Here is a 25,417-nt window from a genome sequence, read left to right as displayed (position 1 = left end):
GAAGCTAGCAAAGAAGACTAAGAACTGAGAAAAGAAAAACAAGAGAGTCTGGTGTCATGGAAGCCAAGAGCACAGAGAGCTGGGCAAAAAGATGCTGAGATATCGGGAGTAGGAAGAGAAAAATCCAGATGTGAACAAAGACAATTCTCTTTTCAAGAAATGTGACTGGGTAAAGAAGGAAATATGCACACATTTTTTAAGGGCTGAGGAGCACGTAGAGACAGAAAGGTTGAATATAAGAAGGAAACCGGAGTAACAATAGTACATGGTTTGAAAAGTTGGAGGAAATTAGATCCAGAAAACAGGTGCAGAGGCTGGTCCTAGAGAAAGTAAGAACTTTTTTTATTCCAACAAGGAGGGAAGACATATGTATAGAGAAGTAGGTGTGCCTGCAGATTTGGTAATAAAAAGTTGTATCAGTTTCTATCCAATTCTTGGTCAAAAAGGAGACAAGATCACCTGTTGGGTTAGAAAAGGAGGAAGAAGGATTTAAATGGGGGAAAGGAGGTGGGTTGGCTATAATGAATCATCACAAAGGCTTGACGAGGGTAGAAGTTTGAAAACTGTTGGAATGGATATGTTGTCTATGTTGTCTAGAGAACACTGTAATTTTTAAGGGCTGTTGAAAACCCAGGTGGAACAAGTGATCATAAATTTCTACAAGTACCAGTCTGGTTATATCATTTTCTCCAGCAATGCTTGATATAGATACGTGAAAGAGAGAAAAATGGCAAGAAACTAAACTGAAATAACAGACCATGGAATCTTACCTGGAAAGGGAATAACTAATAAACAGGGCTGCTGGAAAGGAAGGAGGAAAGGTCCAGGTGAAGTTGAAAAACAAGTATAATCCATTCTGCAATTTTTTAAAAAGATTTTATTTATTTATTAAAGAGAGATACAGCACAAATGGCAAGAGTGGGAGAGGGAGAAACAGGCTCTTCACTGAGCACGGAATCTGATGTGGGGCTTGATCCTGGGACATGGCATGAGCTAAAGGCAGATGCTTAACCAAGTGAGACATCCAGGTCCTCCCCCTTCAGCAGTTCTAATGTCTTTTTTGTTGTTGTTGTTTAAATTTTATTTATTCATCCATCTGAGAGAGAGAGAGAGAAAGAGAACACAGGCAAGTAAGAGGGAGGGGCAGAAAAGGAGGGAGAAGAAGAGGGAAAGAATCCCAAGCAGACTCGGTGCTGAGTGCAGAGCAGAACAAGGGGCTCAATATCACAATTAGGAGATCGTGACCTGAGCCAAAACCAAGAGTCAGATGCTCAACTGACTGAGCCACCCAGACACCTCCTGATCTCTTTTTGGTATATTTTCCCAAGAATATGCAAGTTTGAAGTTCACAACCTTTAATTCTTTTGTTTGTTTGTTTAATTAAGTAAACTCTACATGCACTGTGGGGCTCAAACTCACAACCCTGAGATCAAGGGTCAGGTGCCTTACTGACTGAGCAGCCTGGTGCCCCTGAAGTTCACAAACTTTAAATTTCAAGGATGTGAAATCCTAGGTCAGATTTATGTTAGAATGAATTAATAATCAAGGCCTTTAGTTATCATTAGTTGTTGGCAAATATTTCTTAATTCTCATCCTAGGCACTTTGTAGAACTGTAGCTCCTGATGTCTTTGAAGTTGGGTTGAGGGAGGGGCAATGAAATTTGAGCAAAATGACATGAATCACTTCCAGATATAAGAAATTACAAGTAGCACACAATTTACCATTCTCTCATTCTGCCATAGCAACCTGTGTTTCAGATGGGGGCTGCTCAGTCTGCCTAATTCCTAGAATGAGGAAGATACAGAGCACTGCTTTCAGTCAACCCACAAAGGGCATGTTGAGTGAGGGATAATTTTTAAAAATATTTATTTATTTATTGTGAGAGAGAGCACAACCCCAGTAGGGGGAGGGGTAGAGGGAGAGAATCTTTCAAGCATGTTGCCCGCTGACAGAGGAGCCCCAAGCAGGGCTCAATCCCACAACCCATGAGATCACAACCTGAGGTGAAACCAAGAGTCAGACGCTTAACTGACTCAATTTTTTTTAAGTAGGTTCCATGCCTTGGGACGACTGGGTGGCTCAGTGGTTGAGCGCTGGTGTGATCCTGGGGTACTGGGATCAAGTTCCACATCAAGCTCCCCACAGGGAACTTGCTTCTTCTTCTGCCTATGTCTCTGCCTTTCTCTCTGTGTCTCTCATGAATAAATGAAATCTTAAAATAAAAAAACAAAAGTAGGATCCACGCCCAATGTGGGGCTAGAATCCACAACCCTGAGATTGAGCTCCAAGCTCTACCAGGTGAGCCAGCCAGGTGCCCAAGTCAGTGATAAATTTTAAGCCACATAAGAGGGTGCAGACTGAGGGCTATGAAAGGGAAGGAGAGAATAAGAGGAAAAGAAAGGCAGACTTTCAAAGTATGAGAGCAAGGGTCTCCTCCCCATCTGCCATTTCTGGTTCATAAAGCAATTCTACTTACACATCTCACTAATCTTCAAAACTTGAAATGTATAAAATCAAAACAGTTGCTCCACAAATTAGCAGTCCTTCTCAGCTTCCCTACTACATTCAGTGACATTTTCATTCTTTTGGTTCTCCTGCCTCTTCTCTCTCTTCATCTTATTAACCAGCCCATTAATATCTAGTAGAACGGCATGCATTCACACTCCACACAAGTTTTCACCAAGTCTAGCCAATTCTTCTTTTGCAATGTCTCTCAGATCTGACCCTTAACTCTTTCTATGTTCATGGCAACCACCTTGATCTATAAGGACTATTTTTTTAAAGATTTTATTTATTTATTCATGAAAGAGAGAGAGAGAGGCAGAGACATAGGCAGAGGGAGAAGCAGGCTCCATGCAGGAAGGCCGATGTGGGACTCCATCCTGGACTCTAGGATCACTCCCCTGAGCCAAAGGCAGACGCTCAACCGCTGAGCCACCCAGGCATCCCTACAAGGACTATTTTTATCTAGCTGCACTAGAATATAAGTTCTATAAGAGAAGAGATTTCATTCGTTTGGTCACCCCTTATTCCCTGGCAAATGGCAGGCACTCAACATTATTAATGAATAAATAAACGAAGAAATCTAATCTATCACTAGTCTTTTCCCACTTTTATCTATTTCCAAATGGTAGTGACAAACATCTTGGCAAAACTTGTTTTCCATAAAAGTCTTTCTTCTAGTCAAAATCCAATAACAGAATACTATTATCCATAGTGTGGAATCTAAAACTCATCTACCAAACATTTAATGCCTTCTGTAAGGTGGGCACCACTTTATCCAGTTATCAGAAATCATTTCCTTGACATAATCAAGCCAGTTTTAATCATCTCTAATTTAAACTACTTTTTTCCTATGCCCATGGATCATCAGCAAACAGAATGTCCTTTCCTTTCCTTTTTACTACTATAAATTACATATTTTCCTTTAAAATAAAAGCCAAGGCTTAATCTGATTCTACAATATCATGATGTTAATTTCTATAGACAGAAATTTCATTATAAAAAAAAATAAATTTCATTATATTCACTATCCTTTATCCTTCCACATGTTCCCAATTTTTTATGCCATTAGGACCTAATCACACCTTCCACTTCCAGGCTCCCTCTAATTTAGTCATATTCCAGCCACCTCCTACCAAAACTACCCACCACCGTCGTCAAATCCTGTTTTAGGTCTTTTTTTTTTTTTTTTAATTTTTATTTATTTATGATAGTTACAGAGAGAGAGAGAGGCAGAGACACAGGCAGAGGGAGAAGCAGGCTCCATGCACCCGGAGCCCGATGTGGGATTCGATCCCGGGTCTCCAGGGTCGCGCCCTGGGCCAAAGGCAGGCGCCAAACCGCTGCGCCACCCAGGGATCCCGTGTTTTAGGTCTTAAGCATGCATTTAATTTCTTCCTATGTTAATTTATTCAGCATATATTTATTGAGTAGAAATTTCATGCAAGTCACTGTTCTAAGCACTGGGGACAAAGCATATCACAAAAACAGACAAAAATCCCTGTTCTTGTTGCATGATTATAATATTTAATATGTAATATTTATCACAATAAACAAAAGAAGTCATAGGATAGAATTGAAAGTGCTAAGTGCTGTGGAGGAGATATATTAGAGATGGAAAAGAGGGGAAGGCCTTAACAAAAAGGTGTAAAAACTTTTAAGAGTGAGAGTTACCATGCAGCTATCTAGGAGTGTGTCCTAGCCAGAGGGTACAGCGAATGTAAAAGCCCTACCGCAGGACAATGACTGATACTCCAAGGAACTGATCAAAACGGCATGTGTAGTATGAATGAAGTAAGCAACAAGAAGGGTAGTAAGAGATGGGTCAGAGAACTGTGAGGTAAACAGATGGCCTAGGGCTGTGGACCACTAAAAAGACTTGGACTTATTCTGCAATTGGTATGGAAGCAGCAAGAACATCTTAGGCAAATAAGGAATATAATCTAATTGATATTTTAACATAGTGCTGTGTTGAAAACAGATTGAAGCAGGAGTAAGGACAAAAAGGAATCTAGTTAAGCTATCACCAATAATTTAGGCAAGAGATGATGACAATTTATTTTATTTCATTTTTTAAAAGATTTTATTTATTTATTCATGAGACACAGAGAAAGAGAGGCAGAGACAAAGGCAGAGGGAGAGGCAGGCTCCATGCAGGGAGCCCGATGCGGTACTCAATCCCAGGACCCTGGGATCAAGACCTGAATCAAAGGCAGATGCTCAACTACTAAGCCACCCAGGTACCCAGATGATGATAATTTAGACCAGAATAGCAGTAAAGGAGGTAGAGAGAAGTGTCTAGATTCTGGATTTATTCTGAAGCTAAGCTAACAAGATTTGCTGATAAACTGTGGAGCTGAAAAAGAAAGTTTCTAGAATGACTCCAAAGCTTCTGGCCTAAGAAACTGACAGGCAGGAGTTGCCATTAACTGAGCTTAGAAAGACTGTGAATAAAAGTTTTGGGGTAGGGAAAAGATGAGGGATTTGGCTCTAGAGTGGTTAAATCCAAAACTATCCAAGAGGACATGATGAGTAGAGCTGGATATCAAGGCTGGAATTTAAGAGAATAGTCTGGGTAAGAGATATAAATTTGGAAATCAATGTATAGATGGTATTTAAAGATGTGGCAGGGTGAGCTCTCTCCAAGGGACTGCAGGTAGATAAAGAGGTTCAAGGACTAAGCCTTAGAGCATTCTATTTAAAGAGGAACCAGAAAAAAAGAATGAGAAGGAATGACCAGGGAGGTGGAAAGAAAGCAGTATTTCCTGAAAGCCAAAATGAAGAACATGTTTCAAGGAAGAAGAGAAAGTAATCAACTATATCAAATGCTGTTCATAGGTGAAGTAATAAGATGATAATTAAGAACTGACAACTGGATTTTAGCCAACACTCAAATACTGAATCACAGATGGTATGATGAGGGCAAAAGCCTGATTAGAATGAATTTAAGGGAATATGCTTAAGCTGTTTTCAGAATAAGCTACCAGACTTACTTTCAACAGTAATCCTTCTACCGACCAAAACTGGGTTTCAGCTCACTTTTTGTGAAAGTTATCTTAACTGATCATACTCATTACTTTCAAATAAAAAAATGATAGAGTCAGCCCTTAGTTCTTTGATACTAATTCCCCAGAAGTAATTATACTAAGCTCACTTTAGTTCTCAGCACCTTGAGTGACTTTATGTCCTAGATTTTCTAAAGGTTCCAATTTAATATAATATTCTGTTAACAAAAAGGATCCTTACACATGCAATTAAACATTTAATTTCATGCCACTGTAATAGTTTTTATATTACATTTTTTTCTCAAGTCCAGAAAATTCTCTTTCAGCCAGGGGCTGGGGAGAAGGGCAAAGGAGAGCTTTGTTCAATGGGTATAGAGTTTCAATTTTGCAAGATGAAAAGGTTCTAGAGCTCTGTTGCACAACAATATGCATATAGCTATACACTTAACAATAGTCAGGATGGTCAATTTCACGTTATGTGGTTTTTCACCATAGGTTTTTTTTTTTAATTCTTTTTCAGACATGATGTCCTGATTTTCAATTTGGAAAATATGGACAATATGCTGCTAATTCAAATCTCTAAATGAAAGCATTACAGGCACCATAACATCATCTGAGGAGTAAATGTTTTTTTGTTTTGGGAAGAAGTACAACTTAAAGAAGTAAAATTTGTTAAGAAACTTTCCCCACTAAGCTTTAAACTAGTTTAAATTCCTTTAAATTCCTTTCTTCCAGTTAAGGTGAAAGATAACATATGGTATTAGGAGACCAGCATAAGCTACCAGAATGGGTCACTACTAAGTAGAAGGTGTATAAGCATAAAACCACCTTGCAAAATTTGGTATGGGAAAGTTTACATCTGTATTTTTAGTCATATACCACCCTTCCATTCTTTGATTTCAGTTGTTCTTTCTATCTTTATTAAACCTCCCTCATGCAATCAATGCTAACAAAGTATTACACATAAGGAAAGATTGTGACTAGGAAGAACCCAATAACATAGTGCTTAAACGAACAGCTCTTAAGCTTCCTAGGTCTAAATTTTAAATTCGTAACCTATTGTTACCTTGGACATACTGCTTGTTAACTTCTCTGTGCTTCTGTTTCCTCATTTGTAAAATGAGAATATTATTTGCCTCACAGGGCTGAGATAAAGAAACTGTTTACAACAGTGCCTGGCACATAGTAAGTGCTTAATAAATGTTAGCTAGTAGATTATCTTCTTTACTGTTCCCAGTACCTAGCATGGTGGTCCCTCAAATTTATTAGCCTTTTTGGCCAAAACAATACATTGGGAATTTCACAGAATTTCCTAGCATATTACTTTAGTCTCAATTCCTTTTTTGCTGGCTTGAAGCTACTTACCCCCTATAAATAAGCATACTTTGGATTATTTTCTCCTAAGTGCTTCCACTTCCACTGAAGCTTCAGCTTTTTTCCCAACTCACAGTTAGTGATCTTTCTGTTAATGATCCCTTTAAGAGAGCCACCTGTACACTGTGAACTTTTTCTAAGTTGTTCATTAAAAATGTTAAGTATGACCAGTCCCAAAATTAACCCTGTGTTTCCCACTGTTTATCATAATTCTCCATCTGAGAAAGTAACCAATGAACAGTAAAAACAACTACAGTAGAATTAGGAATCAGAAGACCTAAGATTTTAGATCCAACATCAGGTACTAGAGACCAGAGGTAAATAACTTTTAAAAGCTTTAGTTTTCTCATCTATAAAATGAAATTGCTTGGGGTTTAGCTATGAATAACATAATACCTTGGGGTTTAGCTATGAATAACAAATATACCAGTCTTTCAATTCTACTAGTCTCTATTCTTGGGGCCATTGTTTTAAATATAGATCCACAGTTCTTGACTAAACTTCTGTAACAACGTATTTCCTAACTGATATTGATTTCATTTTCTTTTCTCTATAATGATCCTCTATACTACACCCATACTATCTTTGCAAAATACAAACTTGATTATATTGTTCCCCATCACCTAGAAGGTGAAATCAAAACTCCTTAGTTTAAGATTTTTAAGAAAAAAAAAAAAAAAAAAAGATTTTTAAGAGTCTGGCTCCAGAGAGATAAAATCCCACATATATGGTTAATTGATTTTTCAGTAAGGATGCTAAGACCATTCAATGGAAAGAAAAAGAATTTCTTCAACAAATGGTGCTGGTTAGACTCTTATCTTGTACCATATAGGAAAATTAACTCAAATGTATCAAAAACCTAAATGGGGGGGGGGGGGCAAAAAAACAAGCAAACCTAAATTTAAGAGCTACATCTATAAAACTCTTAGAAGAAAATATAGGGGAAAATCTTCACGACCTTTGATTTGGGAATGGTTTCTTCATACCAAAAATATAGGCAACAAAAGAAAAAATAGATAAAATTGGATTTCATAAAAATTAAAAGTTTTTGTGCACCAAAGGGTACTATCAACAGAGTGAAGAAACAACACACAGAAGAGAGAAAATATCTGCAAATCATAAACCTGAAAGGGGTGTAATGTCTAGAATACATAAAGAACTCCTACAACTCAACAAAAACCAAATAATCCAATTAAAAATGGGCAAAGGATTTGAATAGATCTTTCTCCAAAGATAAAAATGACCAAGAAGCACATGAAAAAATATTCAACATCATTAATCATTAGAGAAATGCAAATCAAAACCACAGTGGAGTACCACTTCAGACCCAGTACGATGGTTTTTTTTTTTTTAAAGAAGTTCTTTTTTTTAAAAAAATTTTTATTTATTTATGATAGTCACACAGAGAGAGAGAGAGAGAGAGAGGCAGAGACATAGGCAGAGGGAGAAGCAGGCTCCATGCACCGGGAGCCCAACATGGGATTTGATCCCGGTTCTCGAGGATCGCGCCCTGGGCCAAAGGCAGGCGCTAAACGGCTGCGCCACCCAGGGATCCCCAGTACGATGGTTATTAAAAACAAAACAAAACAACAAACAAACATGCTGATGACAATAAAAGGAAACTGGAACCCTCGTGCATTGCAGGTAAGAATATAGGATTGTGCAGGCACTGTGAAAAATAGTTTGGTGCTTTCTTGGAAAATTAAACACAGAATTACCATATGACCTAGCAATTCCACTCCTCTGTAAATACCCAAAGAACTGAAAACAGATTCAAACAGATCCTTCTACATCAATGTTCAAAGTAGTAGTATTATTTACAATAGCCAAAGGGTGAAAACAATTCAAGTGTCCGACAACAGATAAATGTATAAACAGAATGATACACATTCTATCTCAGAATGATAGAGAGAGAGAGAGAGTAATATTATTCAGCCATAAAGAGGAATGAAGTTCTGATACATACTACAACATGGATAAACCCTGAAAACATTATGCTCAGTGAAATAAGCCAGACAGAAAAGGACAAATATGGTATGATTCCAGTTATATGAAGAACTGGAATAGACAAATTCATAGAGACAAAAAGTAGAATACAGGTTACCAAGGGCTGGTATATTGCCTGCCTAATGGGTACAGAGTTTTTGTTTGGATGGTAGAAAGCATTCTAGAAATAGATAGTGATAATGGTTATATATCATTGTGAATGTACTTAATGCCATTAAATTGTAAATTTAAAAATGGCTAAAATAGTATTTTTTTTTTAAAGAGGGAGGAGGAAACAGGCAGAGGGAGGGGAAGAGAGAGAATCTTAAGCAGGCTCCATGCTGGGCTTGATGTAAGGCTCGATCTAACAATCCTGAGTTCATGACCTGAGCCAAAATCAAGAGTTGGACATTTAACCAAGTACCCCCAAAATAATACATTTTATGTTAGGTATATTTTACATGCCACTCCCCTACTGAACTACCTGACCTGTGAAGGTACAACAGACTTTCAATCTTTCCTGGTTTCATTTATGTTTCTTCTCTCCTTATCTCTAAGTTTGGTGAACTACTCTTCATGCATTAAGATTCATCTTTAGTGAATTCTTCCTTTCTTGACTTCCTGAAGCAGTTAATCTGTTATTCCTTTGTACTCTCAACTCTTTGTAAATAGTTCTACTATAGCATGTAATCATGCAATATGGATTATTTCTCAATGTGTATTTCCATTACATTGAGTTCCTTAAGGACAAGTATTGAATCTTATCCTTCTATGCCCAGCACCTAGCACATGGTAGATACTCAACTTTCCCAAAGAAATAGCTTATGCATATAGCATGCTTTGAAAAAATCAGAAAGCACTATGTCAGTAAAAGGACTTATTTCATTTTACCTTTTGTGAATTTATTTATTTAGGTCCCTCAAACTCAACTCTCCTAAATTTGTACTTTTTTTCAAACTAACTTCTAATCTTCTAACTTTCTAACTATCTTAAGTCATAGCACCCCCATTAGCTGGGCTACACAAACCAATATCAAGGGATTCATCTTTGAATCCCCATCACACATCAAATGTATTATAAAATCTTAATTCTATTTCTATTTCTTTTTTTTTAAGATTTTATTTATTCATGAGAGACAGAGAGAGAGAGAGACAGAGAGAGAGAGAGAGACAGAGAGAGAGAAAGGCAGAGACACTGGCAGAGGGAGAAGCAGGCTCCAAGCAGGGAGCCCAATGCGGAACTCCATCCTGGGACCCCAGGATCACGCCCTGGCCAAAGGTGGCGCTAAATCGTTGAGTCACCCGGGCTGCCCTCTACTTCTATTTCTATGCTTTAATGATCCAGTGTTTCTCCATCAAGTTGCTATTGGCATTTGAAGCAGGACAATTGCTCATTGTTGGGACTCTCCTGCAATACAGAACATCTACCATTCCTACCTCCATGTCTAAATGCCATTAATGTTTCCCTGTCATTACTGTTAACAAAAATGCTCCCTGAGGCTAGTATTGACTAGGTTAAGAATTGCACTATGCTTAGTTGAAGACTGTTATCTCTTACTTAGACTACTAAAAAATTTTTAAATAAAAACCTTATCATTATTTTCCCTACATCTATTTTTCTTCCTTCAATCAATTCTCTATTCTGCCACCAGAATAAATGTTTTAAGCTCAGTTTGATCAAGTAATTCCTCTACTCAAGACCCTCAGTGTTTCTGGTCTTAGGAGAAAACATTTAGTCTTTTGCCATTAAGTATGTTAGCTGTGGGGCTTTAATAGATATCCCTTATAAATCTGAGGAAGTTTCCTTCTATTCCTATTTTGCTTAGAATTTCTATCATAAATAGGTATTAAATTTTGTTAAATGCATTTTCTCCAAGGATATACAATCTTACCAATTGTATCTAACATTGTACTGGTGATCCTAACCAGTGCAGGAAGGCAAGGAAAAATAAAATAAAAATCATCCAATTGGGGAATCCCTGGGTGGCTCAGCGGTTTAGCACCTGCCTTTGGCCCAGGGCGTGATCCTGGAGTCCCGGGATCAAGTCCCACATCGGGCTCCCTGAGTGGAGCCTGCTTCTCCCTCTGCCTGTATCTCTGCCTCTCTCTCTCTGTCTTTCATGAATAAATAAAATATTTTTTAAAAAATCATCCAATTGGAAAGGGCAGAGGGGCCCCCTGGGTGGCTCAGTTGGTTAAGCATCCATCTCTTGACTTTGGCTCAGGTCATGATCTTAGGGTTTTGAGATCAAGCCCCGTATCAGGTTCCACATCTAGTGTGGAGCCTGCTTGAGATCCTCACCCTCTCTCTCTCTCTCTCTCTCTCTCTCAACCCCCCTTTGTTTCTCCCCCTGCCCCAGAAAGAAAGAAAGAAAGAAAGAAAGAAAGAAAGAAAGAAAGAAAAGAAAGAAAGAAAGAAAGAAAGAAAGAAAGAAAGAAAGAAAGAAAGAAAGAAAGAAAGGAAGAAAAGCTGTCTTTATTTGTAGATGACATGACCATGCACATAAAGAATTCTAAGGAGTCTACAAAAAGAGCTACTACAAATGAGTATTATGGCTTTTTTTGGATTAGGGTCAGGTAGGCTTTAATCCAATATGACCAGTTTCTCTATAACAGAAAACAGAATTAGGGAAGAAAACACCATATGAAGTGACAAAGACACACAGAAATATTGGGAAGACAGCCACAGAAGATGGAAACAGAGACCAGAGTTCTGCTGCCATTAGCCAAGGAACACCTGATGTTATCAGAAGCTAGAATATTACCCCTAGAGGTTCCAGTGGGAACATGACCCTGACAACACCTTAATTTTGGCCTTCTCCAAAACTGTAAGACAGCATGTTTTGTTTTGTTTTTCTCTTTTTTTCAACTTTCTGTTGTCTTATTTTTTTAAGGATTTATTTATTTACAGAGACACTGAGAAAGAGAGAGTGGAGTAGTGGCAAAGGGAGAGAATCTTCAAGCAGATTCCCCACTGAACAGAGTCCAATATGGAACTTGATCCCATGACCCATGAAATCATTACCTGAGCCCAAACTAAGGGTAGTAGGCTTAACTGACTAAAGCACCCAAGTTCCCAAGTTTCTGTTGTTTTAAGCCATTCTGTTTGTGGTACTTTATTATAGCCCTAGGCAACTAATACACATTAGTGAATACTCAAAAGTTATTTAATTTGTTGGTGAGATAACTGCTCTTACATAATATTATATAACTTATTTTATATATACAATTTTAGATATTTTTTCTTTTCAAAAAAGATTATCTATCTATTGATTGATTTACTGGGGGGGGGGGTGGCAGGCGCACACACAAAAGAAAGAGGGCAGAGGGAGAGAATCTTCAAACAGACTCCCCGCTGAGCACAGAGCCTAATGTGGGGCTTGATCTCACAACCTGTGAGATCATGACTTGAGTCAAAACCAAGAGTCAGTGGCTTAACTGACTGAGCCACCTAGATGCCCCTAATTTTATATATTTTTAAATATAGGTATAAAATACTGTGTAGCAATATAGTTTACTGGGAAAAGCAAGGGTTATTGTAATCAAACAGTCTTGAGTTTTGTTTTGTTTTTAAAGATTATTTATTCATGAGAGACACAGAGACACAGGCAGAGGGAGAAGCAGGCCCCTGCGGGAAGCCCAATATGAGGACTCGATCCCGGGACCCTGGGATCACGACCCAAGCCAAAGGCAGGTGCTCAACCGCTGAGCCACCCAGGGGCCCAGACCTGAGTTTAGAACTCTGCCTTAACTTTCTTAAGCCTCTTTCTTTACTCATAAAATGAGGAAGATTAATGAAATAAAATATGTAAATGCCTGTCCAGTACAGAGTATGACATCCAGTAATGTTGGTTCCTTTCTTTCCTGGGTACATTGGTTTAGTTAGTCTTGTTAGTATTGTTCTCTTTAAACTTGCGATATTAAACTGACAAAAATATATTGAGCACTTACTCTATACTAAAAAGATCTTTGAAACCTGTCCCCGCTTTTCTTTTTTGTCCAAGGTTCCCTGTAGGCACAGAATAGGTTTGCAATAATTTCAGTTTCCACCATGGCTTCAAGGTTCTCTGATTCCTAAATAACTTGATCTAGCTTTCTTGCCCTATTTTTTCCTGGCCAGATAGCTCCTCCTTTGAACAATGTTACCTCAGTTAACTTCCATGTCTGATTCTTTGTGGCAAACTAGGTCCTTCCCCTAAGGATGAATTCAAAATTTAATCTACAGGAAGCCTTCTGTATTTAATATAAAATGATATTTGCCCCTTATCATTTCAATCCTGTATGTCTAATTTAAATTCACCTTCGGGCAAAATTTCTTCTCATTTAATGATTAACAAAGGCCTCATCAACTAACATTTTTCACTCTTATACTTGACTCTTTTGAGCATTTTGTACTGATCTGTCCTGTCCTTCCTTGAACTTTTTATCCCTTGGCTTCAATAACACCTATCCCTCTCTCATCCTATCCCTCTCCTATTCAATGTTTATATATCCTGTGCTTCCATTTTTAACCCTAATTTAATTTCTTTATTCATCAAATATGTTTGAGTTTCTATTTTGGGGCAGTACCTATGCTACATACTGTGGATGCAGCAGTGAACAAGAGAATGGAAACAAATACAGTGGAAATGATTCTACAGCTTATAATTGAACAGGGAATATGAGGGGAAGATCTAACCCAATTTAAGGGTTTTGGGGAAGACATTCTTGAGAAAGAAAGTTTTAGCTGCATCCTAAAAAAAGATGAGGCTTTAGTGAGGTAAAGAAAGAGAGAGAGGTTTGGAGGAATAAGAAGCTTGGAAAAGATGAGAAGACTTCTGAATGGAAGACGCTGCATGTTTCAAAGCACAGAATAGGAAAAACCATGGAGTGTTTGAGGATGTAAAAGTTCGGTATGTGCAGTGGAGGGAACCAAAGGGAGAATAATCATATTTGATGCTGGACTGCAAGGCTGGAGTCAGACTGTGAAAAGATTTGTAGGCTATGTTAAAGGCAATAGGAAGGCACTGACTAGCTTCTTCACCACCTTTTGTGACATGCTTAATTTTTATTTTTAGACAACTTCACTGATGTATAATTTACATATACTTAAAGCATACACTTTGATGACTTCTGATAGCTTTATACATCCACGTAACCTCCACTACAATCAAGATAGAGAATATTTTTACCACCCCCTCAAAGTTTCCTTTCATCCCTTTGTCATCCCTTCCTTTACCTCTGGCCTCATGCAACAATGGTTCTGTTCTCTATCACTATAGATTAGTTTCCTTTTCCTAGAAAACTATATATATACTTTTTTTTTTCCTAGAAAACTATATAAATGGAATCCTAAGTATGTACTGTTTTATGCTGGGCTTCTTTCACTCAGCACAATGGTTTTAGGATTTATCTATGCTGTTGGGTATATCAGTAATTCATTCTTTTTTATTGTTGAGTAATATTCTACTCTACAGAAATTTATCACATTTTGTTTATCCATTAGCTTGCTGATGCACATTTGGGTTTTCCAGTTTGAAACCTTTATGAATATAGCTACTATGGATGTTTGTGTATAAACTTTTTGTTGTGATCATGTTTTTATTTCTCTTGGGTAAATACCTAGGAGTGGATTGGCTGGGTCATATGGTAGGTATATATTTAACTTAATAGAAACTGCTAAGCAGTTTTCCAAAGTGGTTATACCATTTTATTCTCCCACCAGCAGGAGATGAGAATTGTAGCTGCTCTACATCCACACTAACACTTAGTATTGTCTTTTTAATGATAGTCATTTTATGTACAACATGATGGGACAACTCTACATTATGCTATGCTCATCACAGGTATAGCTCCCATCTGACAAACAATGCTATTGCACTACCATTGACCGTATTCCCTATGCTGCACTTTTATCCCTGTGACTTAATTCATTCCATAACTGGAATTCTGTACCTCCTAATCCTTTTTACCCATTTTCCCTACATGTTATCTTCTTATTATTGAGTTTTAGGAAGTTTTTATATATTGATACAATTTTTCTGTCAGTTAAATGTATTGTGAATAATTCTTACAATCTGTGTCTTGCTTTTTCTTTTAAAAAACAGTGCTTTTGGGGGCATCAGGGTGGCTCAGGTCATGATCCCAGGGTCCTGGGATGGAGCCCCACATCAAAGAAGTAGGCTCCTTCTCCCCCCTCCCTCTGCCTGCCGCTCCCCCTGCTTGTGCTCTCCCTCTGTCAAGTAAAAAAATTAAAAAAATCTTTTAAAAAAATAATTAAAAACCAAAATAGTGTTTTTTGAGTTTTTAATTTTGATAGTCCAATTTATCAATATTTTTCTTTATGGTTCATGCTTTTTGTGTCCTCAAAAATCCATTTCGTGAGGGAATAGAAGGCTAGCTGAGGACAAAGCACAAGCTGACACCCTACAAATGATCTGTCCCTCTCCTCCACAGATGGGATGCGTGTAACATTCCTTAGGCTAGCAATCCTTGTCATTCCCTGGCTTGTAGATGGATCACTCCAGCCAAGGCCTCCATCGTCTCATGGCCTTCTTTCCTTTGTGTCTTTGTGTAATCATGTCCAAATGTCCTCTTATAAGGATACAAGACATTGGATTAGGGTCCACATTAATCACTTGGTACCATCACTATGGACTATGAAGAATCCATAGGAAAAGATTTAAAATATGGTCCTTCCTCAAGGAACTTAAAATTTTGTTGAAAAGACAACATTAACATATAAGAAGTTACCAGTGAAATACAAAAAACAAAATCAGTGTGGTTCAAACGGTAAATGTAGTTAGTGTATAGGAAGGAAAAGCAGGCTCTGGGGCAGAAGTCCCCCACAGAGATCAAAAGCTGGATAAAAGATTGATAGAATATATACACAGAAAAGACGTAAGGTACTGAGAGTCAAGCAACAGGAACAAAAGTACAAAAACAGGAATTAACATGACACAGAAAGGCAGGTGGGGAGACAAAAGTAAACAAAACATGTCTGGATAACAGTTTGAGTTAGGAGAGGGTGGGAGCAAAAGGTAGTTGAAGCCACTCCATGGAAGACCTTAAAGGTTAGACATCAGAATTAATACAGTGACATAGCCACTCTGAAAGGAAGGTTTGAGGAAAATCAGATGTGCTTAAAGGGAGGAATTGACTGAAAGAAATAGAAACTGGGGAAACGAGAATACTGCTGTTTTGATTTTTTTTTTTAAGATTTTGTTTATTTATTCATAGAGAGACACAGAGAGAGGGGCAGAGACAGAGGGAGAAGCAGGCTCCATGCAGGAAGCCTGACGTGGGACTCAATCCCAGGTCTCCAGGATCACACCCCAGGCTGCAGGCGGCGCTAAACCGCTATGCCACCGGGGCTGCCCTGCTGTTTTGATTTCAATCAAATTCTCTATTCTGCAACCAGAATGTTTTTTAACTCAATTTTATCAAGGAACTCCTCTGTATGTCGAATCAGAGCATGAGATGCTAGGAATCAAAGATTACACCAAAATTTCTTTTTTTTTTTTTTTAAACTTTTTTTTTTTTTTTTTTTTTTATTTATGATAGTCACAGAGAGAGAGAGAGAGGCGCAGAGACACAGGCAGAGGGAGAAGCAGGCTCCATGCACCGGGAGCCCGATGTGGGATTCGATCCCGGGTCTCCAGGATCACGCCCTGGGCCAAAGGCAGGCGCCAAACTGCTGCGCCACCCAGGGATCCCTGATTACACCAAAATTTCTAATCTCAGTCTTAATAATGGTTGCATGGCCAAGAAGATATGACATATAATATGGAGAGGAAGTATGAATTTTATATGGTTTATGAATAATTTGAGGTCGCAATTAAGTGACATCTAGAACTTGGCCAGATTATGACTAGTGCAGCAGGGGCAAAGGCAGGAATTATCATGTGCATATTAGAAGAACTGTAGGAGGCTGATCCTCAGATCACATTGGGAATGGCAGGCTCTGGGAGTCAGCTAAGAAAAATATAGGAGGTGTCAACTAAGCCTAACTAAAAATGGACCAGGAAATAGGGGAGGAAAAAAAATCAAACAATAAGGGGCAAAGGGTAAAGCAGTTATGCTGGAGGTGGGACCGGATCAAGGCAGGAACTCTCTTCATCCTGGAAAAGCAGGATGTAGCTATGGAATAATAATAGCTAATACAACACTTATTGAACCTACCTTTCTTTTCTTTTCCTTTTCTTTCCTTTTCTTTTCTTTTCTCTTCCTTCCTTTCTTTCTTTTCTTTTCTTTTCTTTTTTAACATATGGTAGGCATTATCCTGAGCATGTTAATAAATTTATTCATGTAAACTTTATAAGAATGAGAGGTAATTATTATTGTCCTCATTTTACAAATGAGGAGAGTGAGGCACAGAGAAGTTAAGTCATTTGCCCAAGGTTACACACATCCTAAATGGCAGCACCAGGATTTGAGTCCACAGTAATAAATGTTAACTATGTGCCAAGGTTTTATACACACACCACCACACACTCTCCCTGACGATATTTTTTGGGGAAAGACAAAAAATGTAGTATGCTTCCCATCCTTCTTCCCATCCTCCTTTCTGGCACATAACCTTTTTCCTATTTAACCAAAGGTATATACTGCCTCAGGGAAGATTGTAGTTGTTAAAGGCAAAAGAGATTTTTTATTATTCAGCTCCAAACCTCAAAAAAATGCTTGCTTGCTGCTTTCTTTCCTTTTTTTTTCTTTTTTTTTTTTTTTCATTTGTAATAACACAACAATTTGGAGGAGGACTGTCTCTACATTCTAACAGCTCCTTTTAATTATCAAGAACTTGACTTGGTTCATGTGGACCACACAGCTGTAATATAAGATACATGCACGAAGAATTCAAGGTCAGATAAATGCCTTACACACTGGAAACAGAAAGGTCCTTTCTGACAGAAAGAGGAAAGAAAGGCATTCTGTATGTCATAGATTCCTCCTTCTTATGGGCTGAACTGTGTTCCCCACAAAACCCATATATTGAAGTCTCAACCCCCAGTACCTCAGAATGTAACCTATTTGGAATTAAGATCTTTAAAGAAGTGATTAAATAAATTGAAGCCAGTAGGGTGGGGCCCTAATCCACTATGACTGGTGTCCTTATAAGAAGAGGAAAAAACACTAGGGATTCCTGTGCAAAGGCAGGGGGCGGGGGGACGGACAACTCTGCGATAACAAAAGCCAAGGAAAGAGGCTCCAGAAGAAACCAATCTGCTGCACTTTAACCTTGGATTCCCAGACTCCAGAACTATGAGAACATAAATTTCTGATATTTTCAGCCAACCAGCCTGTAGTATTTTGTATGGGTGTCCTAGCAAACCAATACAACCCTCTGGGGGAACTCCTTTAAGGGGATGGTAAATAAGATAAATATGAGGAATGTCACAGAAGTGGGACTTGCTTCTTACTTCCCCAGACAACTTAAGCTCCCTTAAGTTATTTCTGTGTTCTAACAACTCAGGGAACAGAGGTAACAGACTGAAAATGGCAGGACAGTATAATAAATTGGAAGAAGTCCAATATCACCTTTCTGATTCCTAGACTTCCAAAGCTCATCTGACAGTAGCAGTGAGCACACCTAGCATCTAGATCTTCGTCTCTAATACCATTTTCCTATAAAACGAACCAAGTCTTCTTGGAGAAATTGCTAATTCTAGGACTGGGGCACAAAATATACAAGATGAGCCTGAAGCATCTTGTATGGCCAGAAAGGAAGGAAGGGACATGTCACAGCAAAGAGTATTACATCAAAGGGATGTAAGAGGCATCTCAGAGAGCTTCCAATGGTCAAAGTTGGAACAATTTGAGCAAAAAAATAAGTGGCAATGGATTACAACCTGAAGTACAAAACAAGTATCCATGAGTCCACACTAATATAAATAAATGATCAAGTAAATTAATAAACGAAGGAAAAGAGACAAAGGTCCACACAGAAGAATTTTAAATAATTTATACAAATACTCTTATCTTAAAGAGATAGAGTATAGCTCCCACTCATTAAGTGTGGGCTGCACATAGTAACTTCCTTCCAAAGAGTACAGTAAGGAAAAAGAGGAAAAAAGAGTAATTTTATGGTAGAGAAACATGACAAATACTACCTCAAGCCAGGTGATCAAAGTTAACATCAACAATGGTAAGTCATTTTGAGAGATGTATCACTAATATGGTATGATAAGAATGACACTTTACCTCTGTGATCTTCTTCCTCAATACCATAAAAACCATAATCCCAATCGAATCCTGAGAAGAGCATCAGACAAATCCCAGTTGAGGGATATCTGACCAGTAATCTTCAAAACTGTCAAGGTCATCAAAAACAAAGCCTGAAAAACTATCACAATCAAAAGGAGCCTCCAGAGACATGATAACTAAATGTAATGTGGTACTCTGGATGAGATCTTGAAACAGAAAAAGGACATTAGGAAAAACTGAGGAAACTGGAACAAAGTATGGACTTTAGTTAATAATAATGTATCAATAGGGATTCATTAACTATGACAAATATACCATACTAATGTAAGATGTTAATAATAGGAGAAACTAGGCGTGGAGTATATGGAAATTCTCTGTACTATCTGTGCAGTAATTCTATACATCTAAAATTGTTGAAAAATAACAGTTTTACTCGCCGGAGTGAGTGTGGCGAACAGGGGGGAGGTTTAGAGGGAAAGGGGAAGCAGACACCCATTAAGCTGGAGCTGGAGGAGGGGCTTGATCCTAATCCTGAGAGACTCAGAGATCGTGACCCCAGCCAAAAACCAAGAGTTGGCTGTTCAAATGAATGAACCACCCAGCCATCCCTAAAAGTTTATTTAAAAAAAGGAAAAGAAAAATATAGCCTGAGCAAAGACTGCCTTGACAACACCTGCTACACATATCCTAACTAAAGCAGCTCAGCAAGGCAAAGGGATTTTTAGTGCGAAACATCTATCGGAAAGACAGTTGTAAATGGGGAGTGATGCCTCCATAGGATCACAGTCTTCGAAAGACTATTAAAAAAGTACCTGGCTCAATGGTTGAATGTCTGCCTTCAGCTCAGGTTGTGATCCTAGGGTCATGGGATCAAGTCCCTGCATCAGCATCCCTGCAGGGAGTCTGCCTCTCTCTCTCTCTCTCTCTCTCTCTCTCTCTCAATAAATAAATAAATAAATAAATAAATAAATAAAATCTTAAAGAAAAAAAAGAAGAAGTACCTAGTCAGGCATCCAAACACCACCACTGATACATAAGATAAAAACCCTTGAGAACAACCAAAACCACATGCAGATCTGAGGTCACTGTCCACATTGCCATGGGAACATATAAAATTTAACCTACACCTCAGACACTACCTACCACAATGAGAATGTTAACAGGACACCGTAGGATGCAGTTAAGGAAATCTAACTTGACTGACTTAAACAATTAGGTAATTTTTTTTTTTTTATCTCATATAACAAGTGCCAATATTCTATTACAATATTCTACTCTATAATCTTCAGTGCCTCACCCATTCCTTAGCTAACTCTCCTGGCACTTTTGTAGTCTCCATTTATCATGTATCACATGCAGGAGGAACAATATCTGACAGAAGATCATCTCTTCAAGTGAGACTCTTTGGAAGAGGACCTGTCAAGTATTTTGCAGAATGTCATTCAGTTTGAGTTTGATGCTTTCTCATGATTAGACTGGGGATTTTTAGATTTGGGATAAGAATACTAAAGAGAAGCAAGTGCCATTCTTTTAAGGAAACTTCCCCTCACAACTCATCAGCCACATCATAGTCCCCTTCCTAAATTAATCACGGAAGAATAATGAAATTACCATAATCAGTTTAGACCAATCAGGACTTAGCCCTGAATCACAAAGGGAATGATATATACTAGACAAAATAGGGCTGGTCTGCAAAAATAAAGCATATGTGAATGGACACTGAGCAGGCCACCACAAGTGTCTGTAGGTAAAAACCCTAAAAGGCAGAGCCTCTACTCAAGAGACTGCATTAAATGAACAAGCCTGTTTTAAAATGAAAGAAACATTTTTCATTGTCCAATTTACTTCTCCTTCCTCCAACACTATCACCACCCAGAGGGATTTTCAGATCAGTTATTGAAAATAAGAAAGTTTCAGGCTTTGTTTTTTCTACAATCTGATGTGCAATGTGTCAAGGTCGATACTTAAATATCTCAGATCTGTACAATATCCAGGTAGGTACTGTGATCCCCATTTTACAGATGAGAAAATGACCTCAAAGTAGTTAAATAAGTTGCCCAACATCACATAACTACAAACTGAGTTAGAATTCTAAGCTATATCTCCAGTCTTCAAAGCTTGAAATGTTTTTTAAGCTACCATATACTCTCCCAGATATCAATGGAGTAGCAGCAATAAAGGAAACATCTCTGAAAGATAACTTTCATCTATAGCTCCTCTAGACCAAGGCTACCCTCTCTATAAACAGCTCAAAGCCCCCTCCTTAGCCTCCAAAAGAAACCTGCACAAGTACTCCAACAAAGATGTTATAGCTAGCTCAAAATATGGAACTAACATACAAGTAAGATTAGATTTGTGAGCTAGTTGCATAAATTATCCAAACAAAAGTAGTTAAGATACCTAGGGCAACATTTCCCAAACTAGTGTGCTTTGCTGGATTCTTCTCTAGCATGATAACAAGTAGGCCATGAAAATAGTACTCTGTGATCAAATTAACTGAGAGACTAGGCTAAACACAATTAAACAGGCTTATCAACCACAAGAGCTTTATACACTACCAGGCATTATGAATTCCAAGAAAAGCATATTCTACTTATAATGTTTAGCATTTATCTCCAGAAAAGAAGGTTTTCCTTTTTAATCCTGACCACCTATAAACAATTCCTAGGAGAGTATTCTGTTTAACACCATTTTGAGGGATCCCTGGGTGGCGCAGCGGTTTGGCGCCTGCCTTTGGCCCAGGGCGCGATCCTGGAGACCCCGGATGGAATCCCACGTCAGGCTCCCGGTGCATGGAGCCTGCTTCTCCCTCTGCCTATGTCTCTGCCTCTCTCTCTCTCTCTCTATGTGACTATCATAAATAAATAAAATTTAAAAAAAAAAATTAAAAAAACAAAAACAAAAACAAAAACAAAAACAAAAAAACACCATTTTGAGAAATACTACCCTAAGGGGAAAGCAAAGGCCCAAGAATAGAGTTCATTATTAAGGGGCTGGAGGCAAACAAACAAATCCAATAAAGAATATAGTGAAAAAGGCAGGAAGCAAATCTGGAGAGTTCAATATTATAGAAGCAAGAAAGGAGATGGCTTCTAAAAAGAGACAACAGAACCAAACTATCGAGAGATTAAACAGATTGAGAGTAAAAAATTGTTCAGATTGGACTAGGAAAACTGTCACTTGTGACCTCTAAGAGAATAGCTTCAGAAAAGGGAAGGAAAGAAGGATGTGCAGGCAGAATTTTAGAAGAGTAAAATGGAAATGATAAAAGAAGTAGATGAAGCATTTCTAGACGACCAATAATTGTGGTTTACCAGTGAAAGTAAGAAAAGTAATTGGTTGGTTGGGAGAAGGTGGTATATAGAGAAATGAAAAAAATTTAGAATGGGTGCACCTGCACCTGGTTAAAGGTAAAAGTGAAAATATACCGAAAGAAACTGATAGTTACAGATCATTAGATGGAAGAAATGAAACCTAGAGTATAAAATGACTAGAAAAAACATATCTCTCAGATTGGAGAGAATTTGAATAGACCTTATTTTAATACCCCCAAATTTCATAGATTTCTGCCTACTCCACCCAGGAGAATTTTTCAGTCTTTAGCGTTCAGTGTGTAGCATGTGTATAAATTTGCTGATTTGTTGCTCCTCTCAGAGGACGTCTATGTTGTGGGCAAAAGGAGAAGGTTATAGAGCAGCAATTACCTGAGGGTCCCAACCTGTACGAAAATAAGAAGTCAGGTGGAGGCAGATAACAGTAAGGAAGTTGAAGCTGATGGAGATTTTAACTTATAATGACTTAGTACGAATGATTTTGATACAAAACTAAAACTTACAGTAGGAACATACAAAAAAGTAATGTGAAGATGACCAAAGAAGGGTCCAGAAAAAAGGAATCTACTTAACCCACTCAGATCTTTTTCACAACTCTGCTATACCAACAGAAGTTGCATAAGTCATAAACTAATAATGTAACTCCAATATGCTGGAGAGAAAAAAGACTATTTAGTAGCAGGTCTAGTTACAGTCCAGCTTTAAACTTTTTAAATCAAAACTTTGTATGTTTTCCATCTACATAAAATGCCAACCCCAAGAGCTACTTAGGCATGAAATTTTTCGCTTTTATTTAAGAACAATAAGGACACTGACATGAGATTCTGTTGCTTAGGACATAATCATAAATTCTATCTTTTAGGCTAATTTCATTACTTCAAATTGAGTACATAACTTTGGATTAACTATATCTAAGTCACAAGTGTGGCCCATATATGGCTCCAGAGTCCATTTATCATAACATTTTGAACACAAAAAAGGCAGTAACATCGGATTCTTCAACTGTTTAATATATCAGCCTACAGAGTTCAAGAAAAGTCATACTGCTTAAAAATATATATATAAGTACCGGAGTCAGAGGAGGCCCCAATCTTTAAATAAAGAAATTAATACTGATCAGTGTGCACGGAATCCTTATTCCAGATCTGTGTATCTGTAAACCCAAGGCAGCCACATAGGCCAGATGACTACTACTGCCAGCTCAGCAGCTGAGCTTGGTGAAAAGGCGGCATCCACACACACAGGCCACTCTTGAGAACCAGAACTTATGGCCAGTTTCATCTGGTAGATCCTGGAGAACGTGGCAGTGATAAACCGGGAAAAGTCTGGCAGAAACAGGGTTGTTGGCGGTAAGGGGGACCTCAGGGCTGCAATCCTGGAAGGCATAAAGCAGCCGCGGCGGGCTAACCACCCCCCCCCCCAACCCGGGGCTGAAAGAAACTATGGGGGTTGAGAGGGGAGGGGAGGGCTCGTCCTTACCTTGTCATCCTCGCATCTTTTCCCCAGGCCCTCCCTGGCCTGCAGCCGGCTGCTGAGGCGGCCGTAGTCGGCCTCCTTCTGGTCGATCTGTTTCTTGTGCGAGTCCACCAGGAGCAGGAGGTCTGAATTGCGTTTCTCCAGGCGCCCGCGGGCCACCTCGGTGCGCTGGACCTGGCCCTGCAGCTCGGCCACCTCCTCCTGAAGCAGGACGTGGCGGGAGGAGATACTCCAGTAGTTGAAGGCGAGGACCGCGATGACCACCAGCAGCACCACCAACACGAAGGAGGGCAGGCGGCCTGCCCGCCGGTTAGTTCCGAAACCCACCATGGGGTCGAACTGGGCTGTGCCCTCGGGCCTCGCCGCCGACACCTGCGGGCAGAAGCTCAGGCCTTAGCAGCTGAGTTGCCGGGGGGACGCGGCCCCAGGGCCGGCCGAAGGAGGAGGCGGGCCAATCTGCCTGCCGGCTAGCCGGAGAAGGGGGCGGGGCCGCAAGCCGCAGGCCCCTCCCCGCCCCCCCTCCTCAAATCCGGTCGAAGCGCGTTCCCAAAGCTTCGAAAACGACCCTGCACCAGCCGGGTGGAACCTGGAGAACCCAGCTGCCCGCACCGGGGGCCCAACACCTCAGGGGCGGGGGGCGGGGAAAGGTGCCGGAAGGGGGCGGGTTTAACTCTGGCCCCGCCCATTGGCTGGGTCCGGGTCGCTTAGGCGAACATTGCCTAGTTTCCGCCGACGCCCCCTCTTCTCGCGAGAAAGTGAGTTTCTCTCGCCCTTTATATTCTTATCTCGCGAGTGTTATCGCTATTGGGAAGTGTTGTGTTGATTTTGGTCCTCTGTATAAGCTCTTGCACCTGAATTCGAATCCCTTCAGTTTTTACCCCCTCGGTTCCTTTGACCCACGATTTAGGGAGTGCCAGCCCTACCTTGAGAGTTTTTTTGTCTTTGAGGATATCTGCGCTGCGACCGTTTTGTAGGGAAAACAGGTGAGCTGAGGACAGAGAGGGCGACTAGTAAAGTTTCGTACTTGATGCAGTAAAAAGAGATTTTCTCGTTTGTGCTAATGATGTGGAGAGTAAACAAAAAAGACCATTAAAATAGCGGTGCCCCAAACCCTACAAGAAGAATCAAGAGAAACTGAGCTTTACGACTGAAGGGGGTGGTGCCATCCTGGTTTCCAAGGTTACTGCTTTCAGGAAACAAGAACTTCAGAATGCGTGAGTTCTGTTCTTAAACTCACCGCTGCTTTTGCTTTGAGCTAGGCTTCCGAATAGAAAACCGAGAGGCTGCCCTCGATGAATGGTAACTAATGCTGTTACAGCTAGCACGCTCTGGGTTAGAGAAATAGTAGCTCTTTTACAAATTATTTTTGCGTGCCTGGTCTCCTGTTATCCTCTCAAACAGCACAGTTTTACACATGAGGAATCCAAGACACAAAGATGTTCTAGAAGCTTTCTCAAAGTCTTGTTTGAGACAGTTAAGCTTGGATCTAGAACACTGTTCTCTAATTTCATTGCTCTTTGCATTATACCAGGCTAACCATTGCTATATGTTCAGGTTTAT

The 25,417-nt window shown here is 39.3% G+C and overlaps 1 protein-coding gene across 3 annotated transcripts in view; it reads right to left on the bottom strand.

The window, feature by feature from the left end:
• Positions 1–25,016, bottom strand: part of GOLM2 (golgi membrane protein 2) — a 99,779-nt gene extending 74,763 nt beyond the window's left edge. The window contains exons 1-2 of one of the 3 annotated variants that reach the window (XM_038580274.1): positions 24,781–25,016; positions 23,861–24,229 (exon numbers count right to left, since the gene is read on the bottom strand). In XM_038580274.1, coding sequence (XP_038436202.1) covers positions 23,861–24,187 — 327 coding nt within the window. In that variant the 5' untranslated portion in view covers positions 24,188–24,229; positions 24,781–25,016. Of the gene's footprint in view, positions 1–23,860; positions 24,506–24,780 lie in introns of those variants that run through there. The other 2 variants (XM_038580275.1, XM_038580276.1) reach the window with 2 other exon arrangements.
• Between the last annotated feature and the right edge of the window lie 401 nt (positions 25,017–25,417).

Source organism: Canis lupus, chromosome 30 (genome assembly GCF_011100685.1).
Source record: "Canis lupus familiaris isolate Mischka breed German Shepherd chromosome 30, alternate assembly UU_Cfam_GSD_1.0, whole genome shotgun sequence".
NCBI classification, from domain to species: domain Eukaryota; kingdom Metazoa; phylum Chordata; class Mammalia; order Carnivora; family Canidae; genus Canis; species Canis lupus.
Note: the sequence above shows the minus strand (reverse complement) of the source record. Positions and strands in the feature narration are given on the sequence as shown.